At 43.1% G+C, this 16,945-nt stretch overlaps 1 protein-coding gene across 5 annotated transcripts; it reads left to right on the top strand.

Annotated features, from left to right (window-relative positions):
• Positions 1-698: 698 nt before the first annotated feature.
• On the top strand, positions 699-16,273 carry VEZF1 (vascular endothelial zinc finger 1). Of its 5 annotated transcripts, none has more exons than XM_028092992.2 (8): positions 699-867; positions 2,807-2,929; positions 3,493-3,713; positions 5,555-6,249; positions 7,020-7,083; positions 8,146-8,347; positions 9,613-9,732; positions 12,886-16,273. In XM_028092992.2, the coding sequence occupies exons 3-8, from the start codon at positions 3,708-3,710 to the stop codon at positions 13,311-13,313; spliced, it is 1,515 nt and encodes a 504-aa protein (XP_027948793.1). In that variant the 5' UTR covers positions 699-867; positions 2,807-2,929; positions 3,493-3,707; the 3' UTR covers positions 13,314-16,273. The 5 variants fall into 5 exon arrangements, with proteins under 5 accessions (XP_027948793.1, XP_027948795.1, XP_027948791.1 ...); XM_028092993.2 differs by lacking the exon at positions 699-867 and adding an exon at positions 1,687-2,029; XM_028092994.2 differs by lacking the exon at positions 2,807-2,929.
• Positions 16,274-16,945: the final 672 nt, after the last annotated feature.

Below are 16,945 nucleotides of genomic sequence, written 5' to 3'. Positions count from 1 at the left end.
AAGCTCAGCCCTTCACCCAAGAATAAGCCAGTAATGACATCTCGACGCGTGGGAAGTGTTTCCCTCAGCTGGGAGGATCTGAGGCTGCACCCCAGTGGGATTCCTTGCTAGAGTTGGAAGGCCACTCAGAGGTAGACGCATATTGTAGCAGGAGTGCGGAGAGTTTGGCTGGCTGGGGATGAAATATCAGAGGGGAGGGACATGCGAAGTCCTAGGGGCTTCCCCCAATTTGGAGGCGCGGGCTGTGCTGTGCATATGGGACTGAGGAGCCGGGTGACCGCCGTGGCCTGTGCCTTCCGCCGAGGGTCTGACAGGAACGCGACGCTGCTGGGCACCGCGTTTGAGTCCCGGGAGAGGGCCCAGCCATGCCCAGCGAGCCCGCGCCAGACCCTGGCGTCCTCCATCTTCTCTCCTGCGCTCCCCCTGCTCCAGCTGCCTGAGCCGCGGACCGCAGCACCACACACCCCCGCGGGGGGGGACGCCGCGCCCCATCCCCGCCCCCGGCCCCACCCCAGCCCCCCCGCGGGGGCCCTGACCCCACCGCCGGCGGGCACTGGCTGAGCTCCGAGGCGGCGAACCTGCGGCGGGGACGCCCAGAAGGGGTCCGGGCGGCTGGGGGCGGCGGCGGCCGGGTCGGGGCTCCCCCCCCGCCCGCGCTCGCCGCGGCGGTGGTGCGTCCCGGAGGTTACCGGAAGTGGCCGCGCTCGGCGCTGCCATGTTGAGCCGCCGCTGCCGCTGCCGCCGCCGCCGCCGCCGCTTTGTTGTCGCCTCCTCCGGCTGAGGAGGCTCCCCGAGCGGGGGGAGTGGGGAGGAGGGGGGTCGGCCGCCGCAGCCATGGAGGCCAACTGGACCGCGTTCCTGTTCCAGGTACTGGGGGCCCCCCCCGGGGGGGCACGGGGGGACAGGGGGGCCGGGCCCCGGGCTGGCGGGCGGGCGGGCGGGCGCTCCTCCTCCCCTCCCTCCCGGCTCCGCTCTCCGGCCCGGCCTTAATCCCCCTTTGTTTTTCCGCCCGCCCGCCCCGGCGGAGCGGGGCTGCTGAGGTGAAAGGAGGCGGCCTCACGGGGTGCGGGGGAGAAAGCAGGCCTCAGGGTGAACCCCGGGCCCCCCCAGCACACTCACGCACACACCCTTCCCTCCCGCCCTGAAGGGGAAGGGAGGAGGCCGGTCGCTGTCACCACCCGCGGCCCAGAGAAAGGAGGGCGCCGGGCCGCTGGATAGCGCGGGCCGCTTGGCCACAGCGCGCCCGCCCCGGGCCCGCATCGTGGGGCGAGGGGGGTCTCCAGGTCCTACTCTGAGACCCCCCCCACACACAGACGCACTTCATCCATCTTTCGCTCGCTCTCCTTCCTTTTCACCTCCCTCTCCCCTTTTGTGTGTGTGTGTGTGTGTGTGTGTGTGTGTGTTGACTTTCTGACCCCCCCCATCCCTGCGAATAGCGGGTATCCCTGGGTTCCCCGCCACTCCCCCTTCCCGCCGCCCCCCCGTGTGTTTACCCTGTTGGGGGGTGTTGTGAGTGAGTATCCCCTCCCAAACTTTTTTACTGGATTTACATTTTTTCTCTCGTAAGCCTTTGCCGAGCTTTGGCAGCTGACACCCTCTCCCTCTGTCCAGCTCTCCCGCCGTCCCATTCAGCCCGGGGAATCCCCCAGCCGGGCCGGGCCGGGGGGAGCGGTGGGGGCCGGGACTCCAGGAGGCCCGACCTTCTCCCGGAGCGCTTTTCCCTCTCGTCCCACCTCGAACGTTTCCTCCAGCCAAGTGGGGGAGACGGAAAGTGGAGAGAGCAAACAAAGTCGGCTTACAAAGCCCCCAGATGAGTCATTCGTTGGGGTGTTGGTCTACACTTTTTGCAAGAAACTTGAAAGTGCCTGTAGCCGATACGTTGGCAGTCTTCTTGCCCGCCCGTTTTAGGTGGGGGACCCCTGTTGGGAAGACCGAGGCTTATTTTTTCCCTGCTTCATTTCTATTTGCAAAGGAAGCACTTAGTAGGCAGTAGTGATGAGCTCACGGGGAAACTTCGGAACCGGAGGAGGTTAGGAAGCTTGTCACTTTAAATGCGTTCTTCCCGCCTCTCTGGGTTATTTTCCTTCTTTGAATAACTTCGTGAAATCCCAGACGCGTTGCTTGGGCGCTTGAGACCTTTTGAAACTAACCAGAAATGGATGCAGAATTTTCAAAAAATCCTCCCAGTCACTGGACCCATCCCAGTGGAGTTAATACAGGAATTGGATAATTCAAACATTACCTATTGTGTAGAGCTGATTTATTGTTTTAAGACATATTTTCTTTCAAATGTGAGTAATTTGATTTTTAAGTAGTTAATTGAAATATTCTGGCTTCTTAAAATTGAAAATACGCAAAATTATGGAACTCACAAACTTCTTTTTGTCATTCTGATCTGGTATTGTTTTATCATGCTTTAAGTCAACTTAAAAATGCATTGGGAAAGATACGATATATAACTAGTTGGCATCCAGATTGGTGTAAAGGTGGCAAATGCCCTCTCTAGAAAAAGCTTTCAAATGGTCATTTAAAAATGGGATTAACGGGCCACCTAAGTGATTTTCATGTGAGGAATGATTTAGATTTACCGTATTAGTTACCATGTTAAACCTGCTGTCCGTAAACTTCGTGGAGATTGAAAAAAAGAGAGTTCTTTATGTAAAGAAAAAAAAACCTATAACTAATTTTTGGAAAGTTAGTTGAACAATCTTTTGGAATACTTTTATTCTTTTTCTGGATAAGACAAATGCCAAGCATTTATTGATCAACTTGTTAATTCGATTTTATATTATTTAATTTTTTTCAGCAATTAAAATCTTTTTTTCCACCTGATGGAGAAGTGTGAAAGCTAATAATTGATCCTGGGCTTGGCAATGTGTGCAGTGAAAATTGTTGGAAAAATAATTTAGAGCCGAGGACAGTTGAATGGGTAAAGAGAATATTTCAGTCTTTTCTATGGAAAGGTATGAATAGACTTACTCAGTTTCAGTTTTAAGTAATTTTTACTGGGGAAATGGGAGAGTTAAACTCTCTTGTTTGTTTCCTAGAGCATACTATTGAATTTATATTTTAAAACAATTTAATACCTGCTTGCTTTCCAGATAACCTGGTGGAAAGTGAAAGCCATAGCTGTTAAGATGTTTGATGGATGATTCTCCTAACAGGACATTCAAGATATGACTCACTGATGCTAATTTGTTTCAGTACAAAATTTTTTGCCCTCTGGCACTGGAGATTTCATGGTGCTATATCCTACTACCCTGGGTGATGAAATAACATTTCTGTTTTGTTTTTTTGCCAACCCCAGAATAAGGAAAGCTTGGGCAGGGTTAAAAAAGCCTTAAAGTTGAAAGAGATGGGAGATAAAATAAAAGCTTTGGTTTGATGATACTAGTCAAATAAAAGTCTACCCAGAAGTTCTTTTTTTTTTTTTTTTTAATCACTTAACTGAAGGCAGGCCATGGTTGTTATTTTACTCTGTCTCTCCCTCAGAGAACAAGTTGGGGAAACCCAGTTCCCCTCTTAGAAGGCTTCATGTAGAAGTGTGGGGATCCTAGGAATCCTCAGAGAGTGATTCCCGTAGTGGTCGAGGCATTCTACAGCATTTCACCCAAGAAGCAGGGACCTGGTGTGACCCTCGTGTGAGAGTGAGCTTCAGCAATGCTGTAAAAATACTTTATGTTGCCACAGACATCTGAATTGGTAAAATGGCAGTAAGTGCTTTTAGTACTCCATCGAACTAATGGTTGTTTAGAATTGAAAAATGCCTCTAAACACTATAAGTCTGAACTTTGTCCAGAAGATTTGCATTCCCTATTATCTGATCTGTTAGCCTTTGAAATTGTATATCTTGAGCTATCTTCAGCTATTAACTGTTTGTATACTGTATGGAAACTTGGGTATCCTACAGCCAGGTTGGAAAGGGGGTAAGATTTGCATCCAAATTCTGTGAAGTTTCCACTCATGTCTCACGGGCAGACAGATTTACAGGAGCTCCATAAATTAAATTAAAAGTGGACTGTAATTCGGTATAATCCCTGAGTCCAGAAAGATACTCATAGGCAAGCACACAATTTCTGTGAGTACTTCCAGGACTCAAAGGGGGATTCAACCAAAATTATTAAATTGGAACTGGTAACTTTGAATACTACACCTCCTAAAGATTTGGAGGAGACTTGGTTCCAGGCTTAGCTGTTGTACTGCCATCAAGTAAATATGGAGCTGTGTGGTAGATATTCTTATCCATTAGGGGAGAAGAAGCTCTGTGTGAATGTGTGTGTCTGTCTCCTTGTTTTAATCAAGTTAACTGTAGGACTTGTGATTATAGAATGAGAAGGCTAAATAAGTGACTAGAGTGTCTTTAAGATGATAGGATGGGACCCTCCTAGGATGTTGTGTGCTTAAAATATTTGGAACTCTTACATCTGGGTGCATGTATCCTTTTAGGATTACAGAACTCAAGCATAGGGGCTTGGGCTCACTGTCAAAAAAGTTTCAAAAATAACGTTGGTAAAGTACAACGTATCAGGAAGAACTATTTCAGGAATTTTTTCCATCATTTCCTAAATGTTTTATCAGTCTGGAGAATTTTGAAAGAATCAAAATCAAGAGAGTAACTATTCATAAATACCAAGAACCTGATCCACAATGAAATTTTGGTTTCAGTGCAGCTAAAGAAAATTTCCAGACAGTGTCCAGTTCTGGAGTGGAGAAGGACATTATAACAGCAAATGTCTAATACTTTAATGAAACATATAAGTGCTGGAAGAAGATGAAGATGAAAGGAATTTTAATTATTTACAGTTTGTTTTCTCTTGCTAGTCTGTCTTTGAGAGTTTAGGGTTTGAACAACTAGTGTTGTTTTAAAAGGATGCAGATTTCTAGTGTAAGATTAAATGAACTGAGAAACAACTGACAGGTGTTTTGCTGTAGGCTACCTTCACAGATGCCTTCCAGGCTGATTAATAGCAGGTTTCATTTCAATCAAATCTTTTAGTAGGAAAGTTAAGTGAAAACTTTAAAAGTAAACTTAACAAATAGTGCATATATTCAGAGAGCTAAGTTTCTTTTATCACCTAGCAACAGCCTCCTTCCTTAGTCACTAAGTGACCTTTCTAATGGAAAGGGACGATGATTACGTGTATGTGTGTGAGTGTATAGTGTGTGCATTACTGCAGTAAGGTACTGGCAAATACTTAAGTCTGGAGTGTAATTTTTTTGACAAGTTATTTAAACTTGGTTTCAGCACTCACAGACTAATGCAAACTGACTTCATCAGCTGGTATGTCCCTTCTGAACCAGGATGGTGTGTAGTCAGCTGTTTGAAAGCAAGATCACTGTGAGCAACTTAGTCATAAAAGTTTTGTTGTGTGCACAGTGATTTTATTTGTATTGGGAGCTCTGAGGGTAACTAGGTGGTTGCTGGATTTCTACTGCAGGGAGTAGCTTATGGGCTCTTTGATTGTTTCTTCTGGTCTCTGTTGTCTGGAGCATGTTGAATTTTGAAGGCCGTTTTGCGAGGCTGAGTTTCTGAAGTGTAAATGTTTGGTTTTAGGCCCATGAAGCCTCCCATCACCAACAGCAGGCAGCACAGAACAGCTTGCTGCCCCTCCTGAGCTCTGCTGTGGAGCCCCCTGATCAGAAACCATTGCTCCCAATACCAATAACTCAGAAACCTCAAGCAGCGCCAGAAACATTAAAAGATGCCATTGGGATTAAAAAAGAAAAACCCAAAACTTCATTTGTGTGCACTTACTGCAGTAAAGCTTTCAGGGACAGCTATCACCTGAGGCGCCACGAGTCCTGCCACACAGGGATCAAGTTGGTGTCCCGGTCAAAGAAAACCCCCACCACGGTGGTTCCCCTCATCTCCACCATCGCTGGGGACAGCAGCAGAACTTCGTTGGTCTCGACCATTGCTGGCATCTTATCAACAGTCACTACATCTTCCTCGGGCACCAACCCCAGCAGCAGTGCCAGCACCACAGCTATGCCCGTGACCCAGTCTGTCAAGAAACCCAGTAAGCCTGTCAAGAAGAACCATGCTTGTGAGATGTGTGGGAAGGCTTTCCGAGATGTGTACCACCTCAATCGGCACAAGCTCTCCCATTCGGACGAAAAGCCCTTCGAGTGTCCTGTTTGTAATCAGCGTTTCAAGAGGAAGGACCGGATGACTTACCATGTGAGGTCTCATGAAGGAGGCATCACCAAACCCTATACTTGCAGTGTTTGTGGGAAGGGCTTCTCGAGGTACTGCATTTTGCTTTGCTTTTTGTTTTCATTAGGTATCAGTGAACTTCAGTTTTGTCTCTTTGTGACCTAGAAGGTTTATAGGAGAATAGCTGTGGGCAGGCCTGCGTTATTAGAGGAGATTGCTGATAGATAAAGTATTACACTTCCAGGTCTAATTCCAGTTTGGTGTGGTTGACAAGTGGTGACAGTGATTCGCCTAATATTTCAGTTAAGAAGTGCCTTGGTGTACTCAGGCCTTCATTTGGCACATTTATAATTCTTACCACTGCAAAACCACCGGTTTCCAATTTAGTCGGGTGACTAGACATGAGGTTCACTGTGCAAATCAAAGAAACTTACTTGGAAGTTGGGATGACCTTGAATACTGTTAGTATAACTTAGGAGGACGCTTTTCTATTTTTCTGTGGTTACTAACATTTCACTAATTTTCATTTTTAAAGGCTTTTAAAGAAAAGTTAATATAGTAGTAGCTTTCTCTGGCAGGTGTTAGGACTAAAACTTTGGGTATTTTATAATTTAAAGAACCAAGGCCTAACATGATTTGATGTTGACCAGGAGAGAAAAATTAGCAGGTAAACGACTAAGATTTTTGTTTATGGTAAGAGAGGTAAGGAGGCTTGCACTGGGGGGAGGGGGAGTTGGTAGTTCTGCTAGCTTTCTTTAAAATGCCCTCCACCCAAAGCTGCCAAGCATGTAAACATCACCGTGAGTAGCATTTCTCAATGTGTGTTCCATTACATCTTCTGTTGAAACTCTCTCTTTCACAGGCCTGACCACTTAAGCTGTCACGTAAAACATGTCCATTCAACAGAAAGACCCTTCAAATGCCAAGTAAGAGTTAAAATGACTTATCCTTAGTGTAGCACTTAATGCACATTATCCAGAAGGTCTGAGCCAGTCAAATCTCACCGTTCTTGAATAGTCTTAAAATCACTGACTTGAGTAAATGTGGTCCATTTGAATTCTGGTTTTATACAATATAAATGACAGCTTCTATTTCTGTGAGGCAAGAGCATTTAAAAATATAAATGTGTTGTTTTTGTTAAGCTACATTTCCCTTTCCTTAGGCAACAGTATTTATCGTTACAGGAAAAAGATTTAGAGTCTTGCAAAGGTCATTATGTATTTGAAATGAATAAATGAATAAAATGCTTTAAATTATTTTCTGGGTTGATGATTTTAACTGTAATAGAAGAAAATAGGAATTTTCTCCCAAATGTTACCACTTATTGGATGTTTGTCTGCCAAATTGGAGCATTTTCTAGTTGTTTGAAAATCTGTTGATTTTATTTGACCTAAGTTGTGATAACGAAAAGGTTAAGAATTTTGCTAAATCAAATGACTTTTTTAGACATCAGTAATTTTAGTTTATTGCTGGAAGTCTTTCTGTGCTCCTTTCAGTTAAATGTGTTAATGACTGACTTTATTAAGTAAGTGATTTGAATCCTAAGAAAAATCCAATCTGAGGAAGGAAGCTAGGGTCATTTGAGCGAGTGCCTGCTATGTGCGAGGCCTTGGGCCAGACTCTTAATCCCACCAATAATTTTGGGAGGTAGGTATTTTTATCCTCATTTTACAGATGAAGAAACAAATTCAGATAGGTTAATTTGCTCAGTGTTACACTGTTTTCATGAATCAAGGAGCTGGATTTAAATCCAGGTTTAACTGACTCTATACCTCACATCTTTTCAGTACTCTGTGTTGATATTTATTCTTCCCCCAAAATGTAAGGGTCTAAAATTCACCAAATGTTTTGTTATGATTATGATTCTAGGTAACACATGCAATTAAAATTCAACTAACTCAGTCTGCTTGTGGACACGGATAGGGTAATGCCTAGAATATAACGTACTTTAAAATGAGTAGAACAGGATAGTCTATATTTAAAAAAAGTTTTCCTCCCTCATGCAGACGTGCACTGCTGCCTTTGCCACCAAAGACAGACTGCGGACACACATGGTGCGCCACGAAGGCAAGGTATCGTGTAACATCTGTGGGAAGCTTCTGAGTGCAGCGTACATCACCAGCCACTTAAAGACACATGGGCAGAGCCAAAGTATCAACTGTAATACATGTAAACAAGGCATCAGTAAAAGTAGGTGACACTTCAGATTGTATTTCTGTTGCATTTCAGATTAATGAAATCTGGATGTTTTTATAATGTACTGAAGGTATTTTCAGTATGCTCTCGGCACTGTATTCATATTCATCTTACATGTTTTCTCCTATCACTAAAGCGTGTAAACACACGTCAGTGGAGAGTATATACTGGTGTTGGAAATATACCTCACCTGCGTGGATACAAACAGACTGACAAGCCCTCCACGAATTTTGCTTTCAGTCCTGTGCTTGTCTACTAATAACACCCAAGTTAGAAAAGCAGAATTTCCCTGTAACTATTTTTCAACGTGTCCCTTCTTCTATGGAGTTCCAATAAAAAGCTCTAGTATTTCAGAATTGTGGCAGCAGGAGCCGCACTAGGAAGCTGCAGCTGCTGCGAGGCAATTTTCATTGTTTTTATTTAACGTTAAGAAGATTCTTAAGCATTGGTGTCTCCTAACTCCTGTTTGAGTTAATAGCATGCCCTTAATAACCTTAAAGATGAAAGCGGCATCATTAAGTTTGCTTTTCAAACCCAAATCTGTGGAGTTGGGATATCATATCCATCCGAAGATGTAAGTGCTCTACTTACTTTAAATTCAGAATTGAAGATAGACTGTTTCAGGGACTCGTGGACGGAATTCAGTACTCACATTTACCCCAGCTTTGTCTTTGAGATTGCCCTAGCCACCAGAAGAAAGTCTATTCCTAATTCTGTATTCTATTCTATATGTACTATATGCAGCAGAAACATCAAATTCTCAGAATAGGTGGCCAAAAGTGAGTGGGGAAAGAACGTTTAAAGTGTTCTAATCTCATCCAGTTTTGCTTCTTTGTCAGTACATTGGGTTTATTATCTAGCACGCCAAACTTTGTTAACTTTACAAAAATTTCCTTTTAGTGTACCTTGTTGTGGTCAAGTGACCAACTTTATCATATTTTGATGAGCAGAAATGAGTCCATGCTGATTTTACCCAAGTTCCGTTCTAAAAGACACCTGCTTTTTAATATAGCAAAGAATTCTTTTCTCTTTTATATTGGTTTTCCCCAGCTCTCTCGATTTTTCTTTTATTAATTTGTCTATTTTGACCAGTATAGACAGAAGCAGCAAAGGAAGATGCTCTGTAGTAAAAACTGTGTCAAGACAAATGATAAAGTTCAGAGAAGCACGAGGAGCCAGAGTATCTAAGTTTCAGATTTTGAGCACCTGGCTGCACGTTTTCAAGGTAACGTAGCGTGTGTGGTTTGTCTTTGGGGCAGCGTGCATGAGCGAGGAGGCCGGCAGCCAGAAGCAGCAGCAGCAGCATGTAACAAGCTGGCCAGGGAAGCAGGTGGAGACGCTGAGACTGTGGGAAGAAGCTGTCAAGGCAAGAAAGAAAGGTAAGGGGAGGTGGCCAGAGCTCCCAGGACGGCTGGACCGGGGTGCTCATGAGTGTGCCCGGCTCTGAGTGAGGCAGCCACAGCTTAGGGGGTCTAGCTTTGTGGAAACTTGGAAACACTATGTCGGCAACAAATTTCCAAGCTTCCAGATAAGTCTTTTTACTTTAACAGATAAAAATCCTTAGTACTTCTTTTCGTGTTCTTTTGATTTTCCTTTTGTTACAAATTTGGAGCCAGATTTGGTCCTTCCCTCTGTATGTTTAGAGCTCATTTTTATGTCAACCTCCATGCATTATGGGCTCCTCTTTTTCCTTTCTAAAACATTCCCACTTTTGGGGGTGGATGAAATATTCTTATGGTACATAAGTTTATTTTCTTACAACTTTGCTACTTTCTGCTCTTCAGTGTATTATTTATTACATGTTTCTGGCTCTACAAGCATGGTATCTTTTGGTCTCACCCTTAATCTCATTCAGTCTGTCACTGGGGCTGGCATTTGCTTAAGTATGTACTTAAGTTGTTAGGGACTTTACTGTAATTCTTACTAAAATTGAGAATGGTTGGCTTTTCTCTCATATATCGTATAAAGAATCTGTTGGAGTATCCGTCTTCCACACAGCTTTTTAACTTAATACTTAGAGCTTTGGCTTCTGGACTGTTGTGCGGGCATTTCAAATCAATGATTTTGTCAGCGTACCATCAGCCACGGGAGAGATTCTTAAATTCCTTCTTCCCTTCCAGACCTCTTTGTCTTACTGTTTTATTTTAAATTCATAAGGAACCCTCTGCCTGTAGGCTCCTCTGTAATTCCTTTGCTGTGTAGTTTCTTCACTCCTTTGCTTTCATGTAGTACGGCTATTCCCTTCCACAGATCCCTTCTAAACACCCTGTACTTGGATAAAGATAAAAGGAATAGCGTCTGTTTTCATACATCTACTGGCATTGCAGCCAGATAGGCCTTCTATCTTTCCTCAACGGCTGCTTCCTCCTCTCTTCCAAATGAAGATTTGTCATTATTTAATAAAATGTTTTATCGTTAGGAGAAGAGGTAAGGGTGGGGGGGGGCGGGCAGGAAGACGTATATATGCTAGGACAGTCGCATAGTGGGTGAAAGCATGTTACGAAGGATGTTTCAGTAGAGAAGGAGTAAGAGTAAAATTATTTAAGTCCTAGAAAAGGATGATGTTAGACTGAAAGGAAAAAGTGCAGGACGGCGGCAGGGGTGGTGATGGCACATGTGAGAGTCAAAGCCCCTTCTTTGGTGTAAAAAAGAATACCCTTAACAGTGCTACCATCACCTCAAAAGTGAGTTGGTTTTCTCTTTCTTTCTGCACTTTTCTATTTGGTGTTGTATTTCATTTTGCTTGCACAATAAGACTCAATTGTTTAGCTCATCTTCTGACCTCCATGAAACAAAATGCTTTTGTATTCCCATTTGTAGCATGAATCTCTCTGGAAACGACCACTGATGTTAGAAACTTCTGTATTCATGTTAGTAAAATGTCACATTTCGGGGGAAAGGAGACTTCTGCCCTGAAAACCTAAACTTGAGTCAGCAGGTCTCTTTTTTTAAATAAGGTAATGTAAGTTCCCAAACCTGAGTGACATTCAGATCGCCATCTCGGGAACTTTTTAAAAATACACATTTCCAAAGTTCATCTAAATCTCACTATTGAATTTCCTGGGAAGCCATTTAAAAAAAAAAAAAAAAAAAAAAGCTCCCTAGTTAAATTATTTTGATCATCAGCCAGGTTTGGGAATTCCTGACATAGAGTTTGCCAGAGTTTCATCATATTGATCAAGGGAGAGCTGCTTATTGACTCCAGGGTCAGCATGAGGTGATTTGACCCATATGTGTGGGATGTGTGCAGACCTTTATCTTTGTTTAGTCTCAAATGTATTTCTCCATTTTGACAGCCAAGTTACACACAACTAGCCCACTCATCTGTCTTCTTACTGCTGTTTCCTGACACACCAGCAGGTGGTGCTGAATTTTGTTGAGGGGTGGGGTGGGGGTGTCACCTCTGAGGGAAGTTTTCTTAAAGAAGTGCCCAGGCTTTGCTGGGTAACAAGGACCAGGGTCCCCCACATCACTGCAGGGTCTTCTTGCTTAATTAGTCCTCCTTGGTATGGTTGGTGATGTGTATAATATGTGCAGTTAGATGACACTAGGCATAGAGTAGGTGATTCTGTCAGCATCAGAAAGTGAAGAAGAAATGGGAATGGAGAGGAGAATACAAACCCACTGAGAGAGATTTTGTCTTTCTTAACTTAGGAAACCTAACCAGAAACAACAGGATTGTTTTGTTTTGTTTTGTTTTAAAGATTTTATTTATTTGACAGAAAGAGACACAGTAGGAGAGGGAACACGAGCAGGGGGAGTGGGAGAGGGAGAAGCAGGCTTCCCACGGAGCAGGGAGCCCGATGCGGGGCTTGATCCCAGGACCCTGGGATCATGACCTGAGCCGAAGGCAGATGCTTAACAACTGAGCCACCCAGGCGCCCCACAACAGGATTGTTTAAACGACTTTTCTAAGACTGAAATAAACAGATATGAAAATAGCTTGTCAGTCCCTACTTAACAGATCTGTAACACCTTAACAGAATGTAGCTTTACCTTTGAGGCTTTAGAGTACATAGCATTGAGGACACACAACTCTCTCCGCTAGTTACAGTGTGCCTTACCAGAAGATTTTTCTGATTATCTGTTCTTGTGTGACCATCGGCCCAGCTCTTTGTAAACAAGCTCTTTCTCCTGGTCTGCCGATGGTTGGCTCTGCCTGCATGAAGTGGTAGTGAGAATACTAAGCCCTGCTTGATATCTCTGCCCCCCAGAGTGCCTTGCGGAAGTTAACTGGTCTTCCAGCATCACTGTGAGGTAGGTAAGTAAATCTAAATTTGAAACCAAAAGTGCCAGGCTAAACAAGTTGCCCAAGGCCTTGTGGGAGGTATAGTGTCAGAAAAGAGATTCACATACCCCCAGTCCTGTGCTCAGAAAGAGCCTCCCTTCCTGTTGACCGCTTGGTAGAGAACTATAATTTCATTCATTAAATGTTTGTCCTTTTTAATTAAAAAAAAGTTGATTCAGAAGCTGTTTGTGAATTTTGTTCATTGTTTGGGGAGTCTAAAGGCCATTTTGTCTTCTTATTTTAGAAGCTGCTAACCTGTGCCAAACCTCCACGGCTGCTACGACACCCGTGACTCTCACTACTCCATTCAATATCACGTCCTCTGTGTCGTCTGGGACGATGTCAAACCCAGTCACAGTGGCAGCTGCAATGAGCATGAGAAGTCCAGTCAATGTTTCAAGTGCAGTTAACATAACCAGCCCAATGAACATAGGGCACCCTGTAACTATAACCAGTCCATTATCCATGACCTCTCCTTTAACACTTACTACCCCAGTCAACCTCCCCACCCCTGTGACTGCTCCAGTGAATATAGCACACCCCGTCACCATCACGTCTCCCATGAACCTGCCCACACCTATGACGTTAGCTGCCCCTCTCAATATAGCAATGAGGCCTGTAGAGAGCATGCCTTTCTTACCCCAAGCTTTGCCTACATCACCACCTTGGTAAACAGTATTATAAAATCAAAATATGGGTTAAAGTAAATATTTACCAGCAACTTACTTTTAGTTTATTAAAGCAAAAAGTAAACCATGAAATTGGGAGATTTTATTACATTAGTTAATAATAGTGTAGTAGCATTTTTCTCCAATTTGGCTGGGATTGTTCAAAGTAGGGTGTGTATGTAACTTATCACTGGACCACTTTAGTTTAATCAGAAATTCCTTTTAGCTGACAGCATTGCTTAAACAAGATAGTAGTTGGCAAGGTAAAATGCCAGAATTAAAACCAATCATAAAAAAGCAAAACCCATTTCAAAATAAAAAAACGGCATTACTGTTTCTAATCCCAAGAAATCATTTTATTCTAAACACTAGCAGAACTCTTCTCCCTATAAAAGGTGGATGGCTGATTTTAACCTGAAGTTCTAAATCCACAGAGAGCTAGTGTAGCATTGTCTGTGTTTATTGTTTTTATGAGTAAATACATGCATTGTCATAATAAAATGCATTTCAGAGAATATGCATTTTACCTTTGGGAATATGTTAATTTCAGGCAGCATTCCCTATGGGAAAGGTGATACCAGCTCTGATATGCAAAGCATATGATAATTTATCATTCTAACTTCAACATATAATAGGGATTGTGACCTGATATTTGGAGATGTAAATATTGCTCAGCATATTAATCCTGATGGAATATAGCATTGTAGTTGACTTTTTAAAAAAATAAAAAATAAATAAAAAAAACCAAAATATACAAATTGTGTTTTGGTAAGAAAAGGCCTCAACTGACGGAGGAGAAGTCAAGCGTGTGGACAGGCAGACTCCTAACAAATAGAGGCCAGTGGGACCTCCTATTCAGGAGCCAAGGAGTACTTGGAACAGTTAAAATATATTGCTTTAAATTGGAAGATGCTGGAGGCACTGGGATGTGATATGCCCCTCTCTCTCCCAATCAGAGCCTGTTGATGTTACAACAGGGAAATATGTGTTAGTTGCTCACTAGAGTTTATGTCTTATATTAAATTGTATACAGTTTTTATTCTAACCACTAACTAGGTAGTATGCCCCTTCAGAACAAGCAGAGTGTATCTTTTTTTTTTTAATTTTTCCTTCCGTTTCTTAATCAAGTATTGTGCAGATTTTTTCAACTTTGTAAATATGGACATCACTTTTTCTTTTTCTTTGAGAAAACACTTGTATCAGCTTTGTGGTGTTTTCAGGGAGACGCTCTCTGTACTCCCTGTAGAAACCCAGCAATGATTGTGCACGTTAAGACATGTGCTTTTTATTTCTTAGCAGGATGTTTTATCTCTGTACATAAAGTAGAAACCAAAAGTTAGGGAAACAGATACTCTTTACACCATCATGCCACACATTAATGTTTTTAAAGCATTGTGGTTTTTTTAAAAAAAGGTTACTAAAACCAAGACGCTGTGATTTTTTTTTAAGTTGCAATATGTTTTTGGGTTTTTTTTTTTCTTTTTTAATCTTGCAGTTAAGAGAAATGGAATTTAGTTGTATTAATCTTGCAGAATGTTTGCAGGACTGACTATCAAACTGGATGACTTCCGTTTATACCCCACTGTGTCAGTTCAAGCATCAAATACCTTACATCCGAGGCAGACTTCCTACATCAGGGACAGGTATCTGTGTGTCATTATACAAAACAGTTCGAGGGGGTTGAACTACATAGTAAAAAATAAAATAGTACTTAGTGTAAAATAATTTTATAAATGATCTTTTGTACTTTAGGACATTAAATTGTACAACTTTTGTATATATAAAAGCTTAGGAACTTTCTGTTTAGCAGGAAGGCAACACATTCCTACACTTTTAATGTATATGTTTGTTATAATGTCCATGTAAACATGCCCTATGTTTGTGCCTTTTAATTAGTTTGTCTCAATAAACAAAATGTAGAGAAAAATATGTAGCTATGACTTTGTTACAACTGTTCCTATCCACAGTACAAAGATGGTTTGTTTTTAATCTGTAGAGCATTATGTGTGGACTACTGGAAGGACTTGTGTAGGGAAGGCCCATACATGGCCCTGCTGAGGCCTGGATTGAGCAGGTAGTGGCCACATTTGAAGGAAGCCCACATTTCCTGGCATGCAGCCCCAGGACTGGGTTCTGGCTCTGCCTGCTGGGACCTGTCATCTCTCTGGCTGGGCTGGCAGTCACCATCCACCATGATTCAGACAGCCCAGGCTTCCTCCACAGTGGCCTAAGGAGCAGTCCTCAGTGGGGGCAGGTGTGGACCTTACCCCCAGGCTAGAGTGTGGTCGTCAGAACCCTGAAAGTATTAGTTCTTAAAAAAAAATATATATATATATATACTAGAAATGATTGTTTTATCAATTCATTGTATAATAAACAGGAGTGAGACTTCATTGTATGACTTCAGTTAAAATGCTATTTTGTATGCATTCTTTATTCACTTAAGAAGCTTGTCTGCAATAATAAAGCCACGTCGTGTCTTCTTTTGGGAGGGAGAGAATTGGCAGGAAGGGGGTGGTAGCAGGCCACTGAAAGGGGGGCCGAATAGGTTGTATGGTGAGATTCTCCTGTGTCTTGGAACTGGAATTGAGTTTTGATGCTGATGAACTGATTCAACCAAGTGTTGAAGGCACGACGGCCACCGCGCTACGAAAAAGCAGAGTTGGTTTCTCCCTTTCTGGTTGTAACCTGGTTGAGAGCTTCCCTTTATCAGATGGGCAGCTAAACAGTTGTATTAGATAATCCTCAAGTCTGACATCCAGCCTGTTATGCTCTAAGGCTTGCTGCTTGGCCTGCATTTGCCTTTTATTGTGTATCCACTTCCCTCCTAAGGTGTGCTCCTAAATGAAGGTTTCTATGTAAGCAGATGATGATTTTTCCTGTCAATACCAGCACTGTATTACTAACATGCAAAATACTGCAGATTTATTTTGACAAATTAAAGTTAACCGGTCACAAATGTTATGATGGATTGCTTAATATCTCAGAAGCTTCACCAGTTCACTCTGATGGTAGAGAACGCACTGCTTCTCCAGGTGTACCCGTCTCGGTATGGGGCTGGAGAAAGGGGGAGGGATGCTGTCAGGCTGGTTGGTATTGAGCCCCTACCCAGAGGGGTGGAAACACACCAGACTGACTGCAGGAGACTCCTGCCTGTCAGCTTGAGGAAAAGCCAGGAAGCCAGGCCTTGGGTAGTGGCCACAGGCATAAGCCCCTGTTCTACCCAAAAGAGAAAATGGGTTTAGAATATTTCTCATGCTCTAGAACCCAGTTTCTTTACTCGTAAAGGGCTTTAGCCTAGATCTCCTACCCATTTGTGTTCAGCTAGATTCATCAGATGTCCTTTGGGTACCAGCAATGTGCTGGGCACTGTTGGGCACTAAGGGGCCCGTAAAGGCGATTCCGGTGTGGTTGCTAACTCCAAGGAGGCTGTTAGGAGAAACACGATGAGTACTCAAGTGACAGCAGATCAAGATGAATCTGACGCTTCATTTCGTGAAAAAGTTTGGATACCTACATCTGTTTTCTATAGAATCGAGACTTCCCAAACTTTTTCTGATAATTGCTTTAGTCTCTATTGACTCAGTGAAAACAGCTGGAGGAAAAGTTTCTAGTGTTGCTTTTGCCTGGAAACGG

Source organism: Eumetopias jubatus, unplaced genomic scaffold (genome assembly GCF_037043125.1).
Source record: "Eumetopias jubatus isolate StellerSeaLion01/CBP00866 unplaced genomic scaffold, mEumJub1_p1.0 scaffold_10, whole genome shotgun sequence".
Classification (NCBI taxonomy): domain Eukaryota; kingdom Metazoa; phylum Chordata; class Mammalia; order Carnivora; family Otariidae; genus Eumetopias; species Eumetopias jubatus.
Note: the sequence above shows the minus strand (reverse complement) of the source record. Positions and strands in the feature narration are given on the sequence as shown.

Bases quoted from the DNA above. Each gene is read 5' to 3' on its own strand.
- VEZF1 (XM_028092990.2), top strand. From the start codon at position 835: ATGGAGGCCAACTGGACCGCGTTCCTGTTCCAG. The intron at 868-5,554 runs GTACTGGGGGCC...GTTTGGTTTTAG, and splicing joins GGACCGCGTTCCTGTTCCAG to GCCCATGAAGCCTCCCATCA. The intron at 6,250-7,019 runs GTACTGCATTTT...TCTCTTTCACAG, and splicing joins TGTGGGAAGGGCTTCTCGAG to GCCTGACCACTTAAGCTGTC.